Source organism: Hylobates moloch, unplaced genomic scaffold, assembly GCF_009828535.3.
Source record: "Hylobates moloch isolate HMO894 unplaced genomic scaffold, HMol_V3 SCAFFOLD_11, whole genome shotgun sequence".
NCBI lineage: Eukaryota > Metazoa > Chordata > Mammalia > Primates > Hylobatidae > Hylobates > Hylobates moloch.
The window spans coordinates 65390521-65409499 of NW_026652286.1; the positions used below are offsets into that span (position 1 = coordinate 65390521).

Here is an 18979-nt window from a genome sequence, read left to right on the forward strand (position 1 = left end):
AAAAGATAAATGTATATCTTTCTAGGTGGTTTGAATTTTAGCCCTTCCTAGAGCAAGGGGACAGAAAAATACTTTCAGGGTATTGGGACCCTGTGGTCCTGACTTTATGAGCAACTTTAGCCCTCGGTGAGCAGATACAAAAAGATCACCTGAAGGCATCTAGGTCAGAAAAAATCGTCCAAAAAATTTCTCTGTACAAGGTTTAGTGAAGTTTCTAAACACTGTCTTTCTTGACCAAAAAATATGCATCTCTGAAGGGAAATTAAATATGGAAAAGGATGACATGGCAGTGATGCCATGACTCTACTGGGTGATACATGCTCATAACCCCAGAAATATTAACATTGATAAATAACACAGATCAGCAGTGACAACTGTTGCATTGAGCAAAGGCCCAGAGCCTGGGTCCTAACCAGGGTGGTTTTGTCCCCCAGGGATGTTTGGCAACGTTTGGAGACATTTTTGGCTGTCATAACTGGGCAGGGGGTGATACTGGTTGCTGCTAAATATCCTAAAATGCACAGGTCAGCCCCCAACAACAAAGAATTATCCAGACCCAAATGTCAGTGGTGCCAAGAATCACCTGGGCTGGAACATCAAACTAAAGATGGTTGATCTTTAACAAAGCACAGCCTGAAGCTCCAGTTTCTCTGCGTGTGCACAGAAGGAAGGAAGTGCTACACCTCTTTACTGTCACCTCTTTGTACCTTGGCAGGTGTCTGGATACTCTCTGCTTGTCCAGGCAGTAGACAGTGGCATTCCTGCAATGTCATCAACTGCAACTGTCAACATTGATATTTCTGATGTGAATGACAACAGCCCAGTGTTTACACCTGCCAACTATACTGCTGTGATTCAGGTGAGAAAATCTTGCCTGCCAAGCACTTGTCCCTTTGCATTCGGCTTTCTTCCTCTGCTGTGGTTTACTCATTGTGGTTTATTGCTACTGTTACTTAATGTCACCTCATCCCTTCAGAGGGCAGGTATGAAAAGAACCTAGTTCTTCTACCACAGCTGATTAATAAATGTGAGTAAGAGCTATTGAGGGGTGGATTTTTTTCAAGTGTCAGGTGCTTTATGCACACTGTCTTTCCCCACAACAACACTGAAGAGGGATGGTGGATTGGCCCCCACTTTATAATGGAAAGAGCTAAGGATCTGTGAGGTTAAGTAATTCACCCAAGATCATGCAGCTGGTAAGTGGCAGAGTCAGAATTTGAACTTGGGGCTGTCTTCTGCAAAAGAATTCTCTTTCCCCAGTGGCAGGCTACCTTTAAGCAACCTTATGCTATTCTGGCAGATGACAGAGATTGATACGCATTGTCTCATCGGTCAAAGACAGATTGGGCATCAGGATAGAGCTGGTACTCATTAAAATTAATCTTTCATAAGCAATTTGTTTAACACTTTAAATCCACTGGCTCTTTAAAATCAGACTGCAGGATAGAGTAACTTACTGCTGGTATTCTGCTATAAGAGAGAGTGACTCTTCTTCCCATCAATTTTTTATTCCGCGGGCACAGTGCTAGGTACTGAGCATCCTCTACTTCTCAGTATTTCTAGGAGCTGAAAGCCCAACTTTAGGAGGATCAGGAAATCCAGCCCAGGAAAACTGTCAGTGTAGAGGACTTAGAGAAGGCAGAGTGATACGCATGTCTTGGAGGGCCACAGGTATTCTAGAGAATCAGTTCTTGCCTGATCCAGTTTGGCCTCAGAATCACCCCCAAGGAGTCCCAGGGCTTTGTGGGTGGAAGGTGAAATGTGAGTGGGCCAGGTCTTGAGGGTCCCCTTTGGAATAACATTCAAGAATTTGAGCCTGACCATCCATAGCTGGCCTCCTCAGACCCCAGGGCCACTGAGCTGTCCAGCAATCAGACTGGGAGGCAGCCTTGAAGGAAGCAGCTGTCTGCTGGTTCCCACCCCTTGGTCAGCGAAATCTGATTCCTTCCCTGGTGGTGTTTTAGTTTTCTCCTCCTCTCTGATGCTTTTTACAGCAACTCTGCATTCTCACCACACTCCTGCTTCCCCAGAGCTTCGCCCAGAGTCCACACCTTCCTCCATTTCTCTCTCAGCTCACTCTTCTCCATGACTGTTGCTCACAAGGGTGCTCTTTGCCCTCATGGCCTCTGTTTGCTAACCCCAAAACAAAGTGGGTTTCTCCTACTCAACATTCAGTTTTGTGACACGCATCGATCAGCTTGACAGACTGTTTTCAAATGCGCAACAGGAGGTCAACAGTGAAAGCACGGAGAGGCTCAGCCCATGAGTGATGGTGGAGCCACTATCCGCAGGGCGGGCATGTCTGTGTTACCTTACACCCTTCTTCTCCGATGCTGACCCTGAGGGCCACATTGTCTCTCTCCCTCTCTTGTATGCAGGAAGCGGCCTTTAGAGAGTAAGCAAACAAATGAGTCAGTCTTGTGTTTTGTGTGCTGCTGAGTATGTTATCAGTGTGAAATAGTAAATATATGCAGGGCTATGGTGGTCCCATGACTGCTTTCAGAGGGAGACAGTGTCTAGTTTTTGATGACCAAAAGGACACTTGTGAAAAGGAGCAAAATAAGAGGTCTCTGTAGTCCTTTTCTCTTTTTTCTTCAAAAAATATGCCTCCCTTTTCCCAACCCCGAATGACTTTCTTATTTCCACACATGGTTTTCATAAGACTAATTCAGCACATAAAACTTGACTGGGCCTGCCCTCCAAACTGTATTGTATCATCGTCTCCATCTCTGCAACCCAAACTCGTTTAATCCTTAGGTCGATGGCATCAGGAGGCCTGAGCTGATACAACTGATTTCGGGCCCAAGCTGTGGTATTGCTGAAGTCTAAACAGAGTAGGGGAAAGTACAGCAATGCCTGAGCTACAGAGGATTTAATTTGGCGTTTTCAACGTGAGAATAATCTTTGACCCAAGAAGGAGCTTTGCATTCCCATTTGGGGAAAAAAGCAGAGAAGTTCTGCAAAATAATGCTTATGTAATAGAATCAGGACTTCCAAGAATTCTGACAAAATTAAGGATTCCTGTTCTGTTCATTGTCAAATTGAGGAATGTTTTACCCCAATTCCCTTCCCTAAAGGAACATGGCAAAACTGTGTTCTGGAGAATGAGGTAAGGTATAAAGCCCCATTTTCTACCGGGAATATGCCTTTGTATATTGACTAGGAAGTTGCCAGGATGTCCCCCCAAAAAATCCAATGCTGTGACATTGTATCTAGTGTTGGGCCTCAGCATAATTGTGTTGTGACATGTGTGTGTGAGGAAGTGCCTCCCCATCCCAATGGAGCTCTTCAGGTCAGCTCGGGCATTGCCAGCTAACCCAGGACGAGGTGCACCCAGCACCATTCTCAGAACCTGTAAACCCATGCAGCTCCAAGTCCTTGTGTTCACACTAGTAGAGGATTGTCCCATAGGTGGTTGTGGGAAGCAGCCAAAGATAAGAAACATGACACTTACAGAGACCACATGTTTTCAGAAGACAAGATGATATCACAGGGAATCCCTTCTGCTGAAAGCCCTGTTTTCTAGCTCAGCACTCTCAGCCTGCAATGATGGTTTTTTTGTTTTGTTTTGTTTTAATCAATGTGAAGAGAAGTGTAATTTTTATCTTCGTTTTTACCATATACTCTTTCATGCAGGAAAATAAGCCAGTGGGCACCAGCATCTTGCAGCTGGTGGTGACAGACAGAGACTCCTTTCACAATGGGCCTCCCTTTTCATTCTCCATTTTGTCGGGAAATGAAGAGGAGGAGTTTGTGTTGGACCCTCATGGGATCTTGCGGTCGGCTGTGGTCTTCCAGCACACAGAGTCTCTGGAATACGTGTTGTGTGTCCAGGTATGGCATCGCGCTCTGTCTCCATCGCGCTGTCTTTCTTTCTCATGCTTCTTTCTGTCCCCTTTGGTGGATTTTTTCTTTGCTGGGTAAGTCAGCATAATTCATTGCCATGCAGGAATGTTCCCCCTTTTAATCTCAAATTCAATTTCACACCAATAAAAGCTGCCTCTGTGTGTGAAACTGAATAGGAAGGAAGGGAAGCATCATTGTTCAGGAAGGACATTCCTGTAGAGTATGCCCAACAGATGGTCACTGGGCTTAAATCTGCATTCTAAAAACTCCTGCTGCTTTATACTATTACCCACCACATTACCCCACTTGGGGCAGCTACCAATCCCTGTTGTAAGGGGATTTAGCCATGTCATGCCTCTGCTTGATAGGCCTTCCCCAGTGAGGCAGGAGGGGACCAAGGACTCAGCTGGCAATGGCCCCCAGCATGTCAGTTCCTCATGTTCATTGGCCTGTGTGACATGAAATGGGCCAAAGAGGCAAAGGTGGCAGGTATGCAGAGAATAGAAGGAGCAGGAAATGAGAGGGCCTCCAAAAGTTCCCATGTATGATTTCTGCAAATACCAAGATTTGGATCCCATCAGGGAAACTGAGTGACTTTTTCTATCCACCGTTGCCTACAGAGGGCAACCTAGACTCATTATTAATGGTGACAATAATAGCAATAGTAATTATTGGTATTGGTATAGCATTGACTTATATATACAATGTCTCTTTGGATAAATTACACCTTACTTTACTCTATGAAACCTAAAGTAATGACTGCCAGCTCCAAGCACATCAATGAACTCTTCAATTGTCATCCACTCCTCCAACAATATTGTGTAAATAATTTTATATCACAGGGTAGTACTCAAGGCGAGAAGAGCTTTTCAGTGCCTCCTCACAGAAACTAGGACAGTTTGCCTATCTTCTCCGGATACGGAGCAGATTTCATATCTCAGGTTTTAGAATCTTTGTAAAAGGCTCCCTCCCCCGGTCCCTTGTATTAAACTACCACTGAGTCCTGTGTTTTCTTCCTTTCTTCAGTCACATTCCTATTGCCACTGCTTCACTGTATTCTGCACAGCCCCTTCATCATGCTACTGTGGCAGGAGCCTCCTGGGTGCTTCCTCTGGCTTCAGCTTCATTCTCTTCTGACCCAACTCTTCACCCCTCCCATATTAATCATTCCACTTCGATTACATCATTTCCCTTAGTCAGGGACAAGCAAACTACAGCCCTTGGGCCAAATCCTGCCCTCAGCCTGTTTTTAGCAATGAAGTTTTACTGGCACACAGCCTCTTTCATTCAGGTATGCTCCGTGACTGCTTCCTTACATAGGACAGCCTGACATGGTTGTTATAGAGGCTGTAAAACCCACAAAGCTGAAAATATTTATTATCCAGTCCTTTACAGAAAATGATTGCTGATCCCTGCCCTAAAGTAAAACTATCTGTTGGTTTTCTAGTGTTTGAAAACTTAGGTCCTGCAGGCTGAATTCTGCCCCAGACTTTCAGATTTTGAATTTCAGGACCTTTTGACAGACAGCACTCTCCAGTCCTTCCCTGGCCACAGGACCATTCCTCTCTCACCTTATACCCAGCAGCTTCATGCCTTTCTTTCATCTTTCTGGCCTCTGACATGTAAACGGGCAACCTCTGGCCTATAAAGTCTAAACTGGTCACTCTCCTTTGAAGCGCTCCACAGTTTGACTTCAAGTTCGATCTAATTTGCTAAAGTTATCTCCTTCTCCATGAATTTTACATTCCAGCATCTCTTGTTCACATCATCCATCAAATAAAGCATGTGATGATGGCAATAATAAAAATAACAACAGATGGACACAGTGGCTCACACCTGTAATCCCAGTACTTTGGTAGGCCAAGGCAGGAGGATTGCTTGTGCTCAAGAGTTCAAGACCAGCCTTGGCAACATAGTGAGACCTCATCTCTACAAAAACAAAAACAAAAGTAGCCTGGTGTGGTGGTGCACACCTATATTCCCAGCTACTCAGGAGGCTGAGGTGGGAGGAGCACTTGAGCTCAGGAGGTAGAGGCTACAGTGAGCTGTGATTGTACCACCACTGCACTCCAGCCTAGGTGGCAGAGCAAGACCATGCCTCTAAGTAAATGAAACAAATAAACAAATAAAAATAACAATCACATGAAACATCATGTACTAAGTGTGTCTATGGATTAGCCTTGGGTTTAGTGCTTTGCAATGACTCTCTTTTAATCCCCACAATAGAAGGACCCTGTGAAGTTGATGCTACTATTTTACTCATATTAAAAATACAAAAACTGAGGCTTAGAGAAGTTAACTAACATACTCAAAGCCGGATATGTAGTGGGTGACAGAGACAAGATTCAAACTCACGTGTGTGTGATGCCCAGGCACTGGCTCTTTCACTGGCTTCCACATACAAGGACACATCTCTCCCCAGATCCCACCTGGTCTGCAGGGTTCACTGCAGCTCCACATCTTCAGATACCTGCTCCATAAACCCAGCCCATGGGAATCCGCCCTTTTCCTGAAGCTCTGCAGCACTGAATACCTCCACCTTGCATGCGATGGGTGTTCATTGAAGACCTGTTGCCAGAGTGGATGTTCTGTTAATTCTCATACATGGAAGAAAGAGAAAAAGGGTTTTTATCAAGCTACTTAGCTTTTCTTTTCAGTGTATTATATTTTCTTTGAAACCTTACCATGATATAATTCCCACTTAAATTATGTCATTTCTTAAATATGCAGAAAGGTGCTATCTGGGTCCAGTCAAAAGGAAATAATCCAACAGAAAACAGAAATTTCTCCTCCAAGTGGAAAGACCACTTTATGAGGTTTCCCCTGTGGTTGCTGCATAAAATTAAAACAAGCTCAGCCTGTTGTGGGCACGTTGAGTCTTGTAGCCCTCTGTCCTCCTTCTCTATTCACCCCAGCCAGCTTTATTGTGTTGATACATTTTATTGTCCATAACAGAGTGTACATATGAGGATGGAAGGTGATAAATCACTCCTCTTACTTAAACACACATCCTCAGCATTTTTCAGAATAGTGGCAAGGGATGAAGGAAGAAACAAATGTAAAGTACAGACGTCCTCTATCTGCGGGGTTTAAAAAACTTACTATGATTAGTTTTCTTCGTTTGTTGCCTTTTCACTTCTTGGTTGTTTTAGGCAAAGGATTCAGGCAAACCCCAGCAAGTTTCTCACACTTACATCCGCGTTCGAGTCATCGAGGAAAGCACCCACAAGCCCACAGCCATTCCGCTGGAAATTTTCATTGTCACCATGGAGGATGACTTTCCTGGTGGGGTCATTGGGAAGATTCATGCCACAGATCAAGACATGTATGACGTGCTCACATTTGCCCTGAAATCGGAGCAGAAAAGCTTATTTAAAGTGAACAGTCACGATGGGAAAATCATTGCCCTGGGAGGCCTGGACAGCGGCAAGTATGTCCTGAATGTGTCTGTGAGTGATGGTCGCTTCCAGGTACCCATTGATGTGGTCGTGCATGTGGAGCAGCTGGTGCATGAGATGCTGCAAAACACTGTCACCATCCGCTTTGAAAATGTGTCCCCTGAGGACTTCGTGGGGCTGCACATGCATGGGTTCCGGCGCACCCTGCGGAATGTGGTCCTCACCCAGAAGCAGGACAGCCTGCGCATCATCAGCATCCAGCCCGTGGCAGGCACCAACCAGCTGGACATGCTGTTTGCAGTGGAGATGCACAGCAGCGAGTTCTACAAGCCAGCCTACCTGATCCAGAAGCTGTCCAATGCCAGAAGACACCTGGAGAATATCATGCGCATCTCAGCCATCCTGGAGAAGAACTGTTCAGGGCTGGACTGTCAGGAACAGCATTGTGAGCAAGGCTTGTCACTCGATTCCCACGCGCTCATGACCTACAGCACAGCTCGCATCAGCTTTGTGTGTCCGCGTTTCTACAGGAACGTGCGCTGCACCTGCAATGGTGAGTGCAGTTTTGAGTGTTCCCTCCCAGCTCCTGAGATTGTAGGAGTAGACTGAGTTACCATTCCAGCATGCCTGCATTCAGTCATTCGTTCAACTAAATATTAGATGATCAATTACTGTGTGCCCAAAAGCCATGATGGATGCTGGGGCTGCAGGAGGTACAGTCCCATGTAGCTGTGGCTAAGCGAGCAGAACAGACAGACAAACAGGCGAGCCTATTTGATACATATTGTCAAGAAACATACAAAGTCCTGTGGAAGACCCAGCTGATGGAGGTTTTCCCAAAGGGAGTATTCTCTAGGTAGAGATAAGGGTCAAGTAGGAATCTGGGTAGGGGAGGGAAAGCCTTCTAGGCAAGGGGCAGCTTGCATGAGGAACGCTTAGGGGCATAAGAGGAACCTACGCTGGGGATTGAAAGAGCTTTCCTCTGGCTGCAATAAGCAGGGCTGGGACGTGAAATAAGGCTTGAGAGCAGGCCCAGTCATCACACAAGGGCCATTAGCCAAGATGAAGAGTTTAGAAATTATCCCAAGGCAGTGAGAGCCATTGGCTGATGAGAAGCGAAGAAGTGGCAGGATCAGATCTGTCTTTCACAGAGGGTGTGCTGGCTGCAGAGGGGAATGGATTAGAGGAGCCCAGGCCAGAGGCAGGGAAACAAGTTAGGAAGCTGTTGCCAAGGGTAAGGGCATTTCGATTTGCTTCAGTGAGAAACAGAGGCCAGATGTCCAGGAGCACAGTCAAGGGATGGATTCAGCCCTCAGAGTGGCAGGGAAGGAATGGTTCATGTTTGTTGATGCAACCGGAGTCACTGAATTTTGACCTTTACTAGTTAAAGGCCATAGCTGCACAGATTCACATGCCCATAGTGATCGATGAGAAGCATTGCCCTCTCTCTCTTTTCCTCCGTCTGACATGTGGAGCCATAAATTCACTGCCCCCTTCTAAGAAAATTGCAGCCAGAGTTTTTCTAGCCAGTGTGAATTTGGTCCAAAGGGACCATGGCCAGAGGGAGGCCATTTGTAAAACATCCTTTAGGTAATTGGGGACAGGCAGGGCCCCTGGCCTCTTCCCTTGCAGAAAGTTCTTGGTTGCAGTTTGGAGAATGAGCTCATCAGGGGGAGGCCCTAGGGGTCATAACTCCCTCTGAGAGACACTTTGACAGGCTCTAAGCAGCCCATCAGTGTGCCAGCTGCTCTCTCTGTGGTATCCAGTGAATTCTGTTTGTGATTGCATCAGGTAGAAGCAGAGATGTCCAGACTTGTTTAATATGTAAATTAGCTGCAAAGTAACTCAAAGCATGCATGCTAGGTGAAATGCGTTTCTGGCAGATGTCACCAACATGCAGAATTTATGAATGCCAGCTGTCTGGGCCTTACCTAGATTTCCTTTGTTGGCAAACTGATACACCAAAGCTCTGCTAGGGTCTGTATGCAGTGATTCACACCAGGGTTCAAAACGGGTTCAGGACAGGACAGGGCAGACCCTGAAGAAGAAACTATACCAGCTAATTAATCCTTGTACTCTGAGAACTCATTTATTTCTGAAAAAAAATCTGTGAAGGCAGCAATGTCCTAGGCACTAAAGATTCAAAGTAAAAATGATACAGTTACTGCCCTTAGGAGCTGACAATTGTAAAGTCAGCTTGCAAGCACCTACTTGCTGTAACAGTGCTACAGTAAATGCTAGGGCATGGAAGGGACAGAATCCCTCCTATGGCCAAAGGAAAGCTGTCTGTGGTATCTGTACACAGAGACCACCAATGTGCTAGGTCTTCAGGGATGACTTCATCAAGAAGAGACTGGGGTGGGGGCAGGGAGCAGACTGAATAATTCTTTAAAAGAAGGATTTAGAGGAGTGGTTTTGTTGGAGATAGAGGGGTTGCTCTCGATTTTACATAAGACACTAATGTCTTAAATGCAATATGTTTCAAAATGATGTCTCTGCCCTGTTCTCTAGTCTCCATAAACCTTTCTACTCCCAGTAAATTTAGAATGCCAGAAGGTTTTGTGAGTCAGGCCCCAGCCATCCCAAGAGGAGACCTTCTGGGTTTGAAAAGCCAGCATTTGCTCAAGAAGAGCCTTGTGCAAAGTCAGGCCAAGTTCTCACCTTCAAGTCACTCTTATAATTAAGCTATAAAATGAAATTCTAGATTTTAGTGGTAAAGGAGCTCCAAAGGTCACCTTGCCCAGCCCTGTCTTCAGCAGGTGATATATGATAATCTTCGTTTTATAGATGTGGTAGATTTGTGCCTTGCCCAGGGCCATACAGCTGATGAGAGTAGCATATTGATTCAAGAAAGGGCCCTCTTGGGCCCCTACTTTATTATCTGCATCTTAAGAACAGGAACTCTTCCTTTTTAAATGTGAATCATAACCTCAGTGCTATGTACTGTATAAGAATACTCAAATACAGTCATGCATGGCATAACAATGTTTCATCAACAAGGGACCATATATACAGTGGTAGTCCCATACGATTATAATACCATATTTTTATTATGCCTTTTCTATGTTTAGATTTGTTTAGATATAAAAATACTTACCATTGTGTTATGATTGCTTACAGTGTTCAGTACAGTAGCATGCTGTACAAGTCTGTAGCCTAGGAGCCACAGACTGTACCATATAGCCTGGGTGCATAGTAGGCTGTGCTATCTAGGTTTGTGTAAGTGCACTCTATGACGTTTGCACAATGACGAAATAGCCCAATGATGCATTTCGCAGAATATATCCCCATTATTAAGCAATTCATGACCATAATGCGATTTTCCTAGCAGACTGATCGCCAGCCTCACAGTACAATCCCAGTAAGGCAGAAGTTCTCTCAGACTCCTGTGTGCATGGGGCTTACTAAATGCCCATTGCTGAGCCCCACACTTAGATATGGACAGTTGAGGTGGAGCCTAGGATTCTACACATGTAGTCTGTGTGACTCTAATGTTATTGGTCAGGAAACCAAACTTTGAGAAATCACACAGCAAGATAAAGAGGAAAGAGTTTCCTCCAGGTGCAGGAGCAGGCTCTTTGTTTTAATAGCAATAGCTTTCTCACTTCTAGAATTATCTTTCAAATAAAAATACAACCATGAATTGTTAAGGTAAGTGTTAGGCATTTTTAGGCATTTTCTCATTTACTGGAAAGGAGAAATAATTGAATTCAATAAATGTCCCTCCCCTCAAACACACACACACACACACACACACACACACACACACTCACTCACATGCAATTAGTATTGGCTGCTCTTCTGTTTACTCTAGGAGGTCAGCAGATTCATTAGATGGACTTTCCCACCACTTTGTGGAATAATTAGCATGATAAATAGAGGTAACTGTCCACTCTGGGCTGTGTAGTAATGTATAGACAAATTTGGCCTCAATATTCTATCCTCCTCCCAACTTCCAGCTCATCTTTTTCTCATGCAGAGTTTTTTTGGTCCAATTATTATCGTTAGCATCTTGAACCAAAATGCTGAGTTGTTTTAACAAAATGAAAGCAGACTTGAATTTTGGTGCCAGATAAGCTCATTAGGCTCCAGCTACCAACAAGCATTGTGTCTGAACAAACTTCAAGAGATACAAAGGTCTGATGTTGTGAGGTGGTTCCTGGTGAACTTCAGAGGTGCAATGAACATTGTCACTTCAGTAAGAAAGACTGTCACCAAATTAAATGAATTGAGGATGATAGATGTCCTTGAGCCAGTATAGGAGATGTGCAAGAGGAAAGAGTGTCACGGCAGCCTATGGGGCCTTGCTGATTGTCCATTTTTGAAAAATTGCATTCAAAAATCTAATACATAAGTATATCAAAAAGGATGCACTTGTCCAGTTGGATGGACTGCCAGTGAGACCATCAGAGTTTACAACCAGTGTGTTTATGGGTGTGGTGGAAGAAGTGGATGCCTGATTTCTCAAGTCTTTATTAAGAAATGGAATATAGAATGGAACCTAGTGCTCCAAATGAAATGGATGGAGTGTTTGCCATGGGCAAAGCCCTGTGCTGTACAGAAATGAGTCAGACACCAGCCATGCCCTCAACCAGTGGGGGATGGCACTGTCATAGAGTTTGCTCAGTGTATAAAGAGGAGTCACTGGAGGTGGTGCTGCCTGAGCAAGATCTGAAAGGATGCCTGGAATTATCTAGGTGACCAGGATAGGGGATTCCAAACCAAAGGGCATGAGAGCCAAGGCATGGAGGTAAGAACTGATGTGCAATTCAGTGCATGGATCAAGGCACAGACAGACAGAACAGAGATTGTTTACCAAACCGTGACCAGTTCGCATGCTGTTTTTCACATACATGTAATTGCATTTAGCTCTTACTATAATCCTTAAGAGTAGGTCTCATTAAGTGTTTTCAAAAATTAAGGAAACCAAAATTTGGAAAGGTCAATTGACTCACTCAGAATCACAGAGCTACAGAGCTAGTCAATGGCAGAGCCAGGATTCATCCTTGACTCTCTTATTCAAAGCATTTTTTAACCACAGCACCTTACCACTTCTGCACAGATTTGAAAGAAACTCAGAAGTTTCCTAATCCAAACTCCCACCCACAGTAGACATCCCATTTTCTGTATTCCTGGCATAGTAATTCAGCCAAAGTTTGAGCACCGGTACTGGGAGCTCACAAGGCAGCCCTGAGATGATCTTCTGCCTTATAGCACACCAGGACCTCTCTCCTTGTCACATCATCTAGCTGTATCCCTCAGAGCCATGCAGACCCAACCTGGCTAACCCTGCTTCTACAAGCTGCCCTCTGGATAACTAAGGATAATTGTTATGACCCTTTGAATCCTCTTCCTAGCCAAACACAAGAAGTTCCTTTGCTCCTTGGCTGTAAACAAATATGTGCTATAAAAAGTTATAGATGGTGTTATTGGGGCACGGAGGAAGCATAAAGGAGGGAGTTATCAGCTCTACTTGGAGGAGTACAAGAAAGGCATTGGAAGCAATGAAGCATGTCATAATAGGCCTTTCCCAGGTAGAGGATGCATTTTAAGCATCCTTTTGTTTACTTATTCTCTCGGCAGTTAATTGAATACGGTTTTGCGCCAGGCCCTGGGTGGGGTGCTGGAGATACAGTGGTGAAAGAGGCTGATGTGATCCCCATTCCCATGGAGAATGAAACAGCATCATGCATTGGGCAAATGACAGAGAGCTTAGTGGGGTGGATGGTAAGAAGTCAGGACAGTCCTTGGGAGGGATAAGGTAGGATAGGTAAAGCAGGCCTGCTGACAGGTGGCCACTGCACTTCTAATAAGCGCTGTAAAATAAAATGATGACGGCTTCTGTGAGGTAGTCAGACACTTAAAACATGTTCATGATGTGTTTTTATATAGCACAGAAGAATCTGAAATTGGGTTTGCACTTTGGTTGGAGTTTGTTAATGCTAATTTTCTGAGGAGAGAGCCAATCCCAGTGGCTTTGAGTAACCCTTGGTGTTGTCTATTAATCTTAACAGGTTAACTCCCTACAAACTGGGAAGTTTCTATTTTTCATTCATAAGAAATACACCTCGGCGGATCCCTCATCTCCAGTACGCATGAGTCCCACATTGCCAGGAGAGGTGTAGAGGTCACCATCCTGGTGGTGATACCAGCTTCTCAGTGTATGTGTATTCCTTTCTATAGTCCACCCATACACAGCTGCCCCAGAGAGGAGGTCTTGAATGAAATTGCACTTGGCCTTTAGTGAAATCATACAGAAAATATGGCTGAGTCAAGCAAACACCAGTCTAGAGGATTCTCTGCTTCCGAGAGAACCATAAGAAATGACTTCAAAGTTGAGACTTCCATTTTTTAAAACTTCTCACAGGCCATGAATTAAGAAGGGAGCTTATTGACTTATGTGGCATTTGCCAGGACATGGCATGTGGGTAAAGCACGTGAATTCAGGGCATGGGATGTTTACCATTACTGGATTATTCAATGCAATGAGGCAGCAACATAAATCAAGAGGTTGAATCAGCTTAAAGTGGCAGCATAATAATCACAGCTAGATACTGATGTATTGGCTAAAAGCAGAGACTTAATCCAGGGGGCTGCAGGAATGCTGGGGAGAGAGGAGAGGAGAGTCATAAATATGGTAGCAAAACCTTATAAAACCTCCAGAGGATCACCCTTCTCCTCCCTGTGTGTTCCAAAGCTTTGATGCTTCTGCTCAAGTGAATTGCCTGTTGTCACCTCTGTAGATAGTGACCTAAATTTCCACCTGAGCAAAAAATCAGAAGGTGGAAAACCTTTCAGGGAATGGTCACATGGTGTGCGCGTTTCTCCTGGTAGACAAGGTGCGTGAAAAAACACCTGCACCTGAGATGGAGAAGGTGGTGATGGGGTCAACACAGGTGCATGTTCCTGTGACGCAGATAAGTAAGAAGCCCCAGGCTTTATTCTATGCCTACAGTGCACACAGAATTTCATATTTCCTATCACCTACTGTGGACTTACAAATCATGAATCTGACCAAAAAGGACAACAAGGGAAAAGTTACACCTGATTTCAGGTCTCTGCCATGTTGCTGGGTCAAATTAGTGTTTCCAGTTTTGAGACCCTGTAGTAATTTGTTTTTATAATAAATTTTTTTCTTTACAAGTTGCTTTCACATACACTAGCCCATTTCATTCTCATAGCACTATAAAGAATCATTATCTTGATTTTTCAGAAAAGGAAATCGAGACCTAGAAAAGACAAGTGAGTAGTTCAAGGCCACACAGTGACTAAATTTAAAAAATTAGCCAGGGCCAAAATCCAGGTCTGCATCTTGTCAATGCAGTATGCTTTATTTATCTTACTACCCCACCTTCCAGAGAGAAACTGGGAATGGGGAACAGAGCTTACTCTGCCGTCTTTGTGACAGGAGCTAAACACATCTGATCCTGCCCTGACATACCATAGATGGTGTCAGTTGGTTTGATGAAGTGGGACCCTTCTCCCTTCGTGCTTACTGTGGTACCAAATTGATGGATGTCTGAGATGCAGAGCATGTCGGCCTATGAGCCCACATCCCCCAAGCTGTCACCAAACACAGCACAAGTTAATTAAAGCTGCATTACTCCATGATATCTAATAAGATAAACTTTCTCCCAGAAGCCAGCAGGAGTTGATACTGCCTTCTCTTAACTGGGACGCTGAAGCTGATGGAGCAGTGTTTGCCACCAGAGAGGGGGTCTTTAAGGCTCTTAACAATAACAGGTGTATACACTTCCTGAAAAGGGGATGACAGAAACATGTGATTTCTAAAAGCAAGTTAACCCTTCAGCATCCATTTAAAGCTTACTAGCTTCTATTTAGATAAAGAATTTAGGGCTTTGGCTGGAAAGAGGGTTGCTATCCCCAGAAAAGTGTTTCATGGACCCAGACATGGGTATATCTGAGACCAAAGGGGCACATAACATTGTTCAGGGTTGGCATACAAAGGTTAAATCTCTCTGACAATATATATTTCAGAAAGGGCTTAATTTTTTACCATAGTTCATAGAGAGGAAAGAACTGCAATGGCATATGGGTATTATTTCCTTTTGAGGAATCTGTTTTTCAAAAACTAAAAGTTTTTGCTAGGCATACACTGCAGTCTGCACACATGATCACATCTGTCCCCTGCTAAGGAGGATGTTACATTTACACTGGCCTGCAGATTCTAATCCGCCTTCATACTTCCTTGAGCCACAAGAGAGTGGGCCCATGAGCAGAGCAAACAGACAACAGCAGCCAGAGCCTAAATGTTTATGGCTGAGCATCCAGGCTGGAACTCAGAGAGGAGTCCCCAGAGGATTTTTAAAACATCCAGAGGTACAAAAACTGCCCTTGCCAAAAACTATCCCCTTAATCCTAAAGAACCTATTAAAAACAGAAAGAAAGAAAAGGAACCTAGAAAAGCCATTGCTGCTGGAATGAATGTAAATACTCATGATTATATATCCAATATTTATATTGATATTATTCATCTTAGAATGTACTTATAATATTTATATTTGAGTATTTTTTTACACATCCTCAAACTACAGTTTTCACAGTGGGGACTGGATCTAACATAATCCATTAATTAATGCCTGTGATTTAATTACATGTCATGCTATGGGTTATGACAGAAGGAAATAAGAAAAATAGCTATGAGGCTGAGCTCCAGTTGCTGGTCTAAGTACCTCTGTGCTTTAATCTAAAACGGGAGATATGGGTAAGAAAGTGAGGAACCCTGTTGTCACAGGATCCTTGGGGTGTTGCTTCTCCAGCCGAAAACCTCTATGGCTGCTGACACCTTTTGCCTGAGTATTTCTCACACCCACTGGGCTTCTTCTGCCCACTCAGCCCAGCAGGCTGCACTTGGCTCACACTACTGGCCCAGATCCCACACCTGCCAAGGGTGAGCCAGGCGTGGAGTAGTGAGGGGTGTGTAGGCCACTGCACACAGCCAGGCATGCTGGCACATGAGCAAGCACGGGGTTTGGCCACTGTGCACAGCAAGGCACGCCCACTGCTATGGCAGGGCAGGCAGCTCCAGGTGCCGGCCCAGGTACCAGCTCTGTGTGAGGCTGCAGCTGGACCAGATGTACCACACATGGCTTCTGCTGCAGGCACTTGCATCTGGACATGCAGAATGCAGTGGTGCCCAGAAGCTTGGAGATACCAGGAACCACAGAGCCTCAAAAAGAGTGTCAAAGCCCTGACTTGGGGATCCCCTAGGTCTGGGCTTTTCTCTCCTTCTTGTCACCCGCGATGTGGAGAGCAGGGGAGGTGTTTTTCAACCCTGTTTGTGTTACAGCTCTTTCAGTCCCACCATTCATCAGGTCCTGAGTTTTTGTCCTGTGTCCAGGAAGAATGAATTACACAGACAAGTGAAAGGTGAGCAAGGTGGAGAGGAGCTTCACTGAGTGACAGAACAGCTCTCAGGAGACCCGCGGTGGGTAGCCCCTTACTGCAGGCAGGTTGTCCCAAGGAGTATCCAGCTCTCAGCAGAGAGAAGACCCACAGTGGGTAGCTCCTCTCTGCAGCTGCTAGTCTGGATATCTGTTTGAGTCTGGCAGGATCCAGGGTTTTTATGGGCTCAGAAGAGAGGACGTGCATGCTGATTGGTCCATGGCTGGCCATGGGCAGACCCAGAAAAAGCACCATAAGTTCTCACTCCAGTCCATGGACTACCTGGAACTGACAGCCCAGTCCCCAGGCTTCAGACAGTCCCTGGCTTGAAGGTGGGGCATCACTGGGGACCTGCCCTTTTCTGCCCAGGAGCCCATCTGCCTCCTGCCACCATCAACATATCATCCACGGTATCCAGGCTGTTCATTCTGAAGGGCTCCTGCAGGCTTGTGCTGAGCCACCCTCAGCACCCCCGCAGCCTCTCTCCCATGCTCATCTATGCCCAAAGTTCAGATGGGCCCAAGGCGGCAGGGGGGCTGATGTGTTAGCACCACCCTGAATGCACGCATATCCAGCCAGGTTGTGACAGAACCCAGGTTTGGCCACAACTTTGCTTCAAAATTGGAGTGGGTCCTGGGAGCAGGGAGAGGCCAGGGGGCAGGAGCAGGCACTTCTGAGCTTGCAGGGGAAGGGGGTGGGGCTTCCTGGGTATCCAAGAGTGCAGAGATGCCCAGGTCCAGAGCTGTGGCTGGGAAGCTGTGGCTGTGCCCAGGAGTCCAGGGCTCACACTTGCCAACTCAGTAGGGGGGTGGGGCTCCCACCTGTTCCTGGCTCCCACCAGCCCCGTGGAGCATGCAACCCCAGCCACGCCTCCCCTGCTGCAGCTGGCATCTTCACAGTGGCCATTCCAGACAGGCTATCACTACCATCACTGTGCTAATTACCAGGGCAGTACTGATGGTAGAAGAAAAGGCCAAAACATGTGAATAAAGTAGAAGTACCCAAATGCTAGATTTGTTCTGAAATACAGAGTTTAATTTTTATTGTATTAACTTATAGCTGTTTTTTAAAAATGTTACCATTATTCCTATAGGGATAAATATCTTTGCTATCATGCACTTGAAATTATCTGGCCCTTTTTTCCGCCTTTGGAACAGTGGCTTTTAAGCTGGATTTTTGATGATTCAAAGTTTATTTGCAATGCAGCCATTACATTAGAGCAGAACAGGCTATGAATGTAATATCTATAGCTGTATCTCAGAAACACAGAAGCTTATAAAGAGGTTTAGACTTAGACTGGCTGAAATAGAAGGGAAAAGGCATGTCCACAGAATAGAAAGTAACAGATTTCTTGAATACATAAGCTACTGTTTCCATACGTACTTGAAAAGTAATGCCCAAGTAACTCAGAAGTTACATCTATTTGGTGGGATGCGTGTTGTGATTCATATATGCACATTTCCACCTTCATGTGGCTGAGGTTAGCATTGGGCTCAATTTGCATTTTAAGCATAGACTATTAGTCAATATTTAGGAGCCAGCTAGACCTGTGCAGGCTATCAGAGACTGAGATGAAGTCACATGTGAAAACAGCAGAGTCAGCTGGTAGGGTTGTGAACTTATTATGAATAAACATTAAGGCAGGCCTGAGGTTAAGCTACTAGCTATGGTTAGCTCATTCCTTTGTTACTCAAAGGATCTCACTCTTCATGCCTGAGTTAAAATATTCCCTTCCTTTGGGAATACTTCTGACATTCTCCCAGGAGACAGAATTTTTCCTCCTCTGGTCCCTCCATTGTGCTCACCTACCTGCCAAAGCAGTTATCTTATTATATTATTGTCATGTGTTTTCATGTTGTTTCTTGAGGCAAGAGAAAGGAGGCATCATTTCCTTTCATCTTTACATTCCCAGGCTTAATACCTCTTTGGCCCCAAACAATTATGTGTTGAATAAATGCACCAAAAGTTATTTAAAAACTAGTTTTCAAAAGTTTCTTGAAATAGGTCATGAGATGGTCACACAGCTGTTTTAAGTTCCATGAATATTGATTAATACATGGCAGGACTACAGATTTGGTTGGGGAGGAAAATAAGAAGATGTATTTCAGGGCACTTAAGTCTTACAGAACCATTTGTACAGTTCTTTCCAAATTTTCAGTTAAAAACGCCTTCATCTTCTAAGACTTTGTAAGCTGGATCAGTGCCAAGAGTGTCTTTTATGACTGAGCTGTAAACCAGTGGAAAATGGGATTTATGAATTCTGAGTTTGCTGGTGCTACTTATATTGCTCCTGTCAAGGATTACAGTTTTTTTAATGTTTATAAGTAGTT

At 44.7% G+C, this 18979-nt stretch overlaps 1 protein-coding gene across 3 annotated transcripts in view; it reads left to right on the forward strand.

The window, feature by feature from the left end:
- The window catches only part of FAT3 (FAT atypical cadherin 3), a 679936-nt gene that overhangs the window by 620597 nt on the left and 40360 nt on the right, over positions 1-18979 (forward strand). For all 3 annotated transcript variants that reach the window (XM_032167143.2, XM_032761586.2, XM_058446444.1), the window contains exons 17-19: positions 716-859; positions 3637-3834; positions 6999-7797. In XM_032167143.2, coding sequence (XP_032023034.1) covers positions 716-859; positions 3637-3834; positions 6999-7797 — 1141 coding nt within the window. The remainder of the gene's footprint in view (positions 1-715; positions 860-3636; positions 3835-6998; positions 7798-18979) is intronic.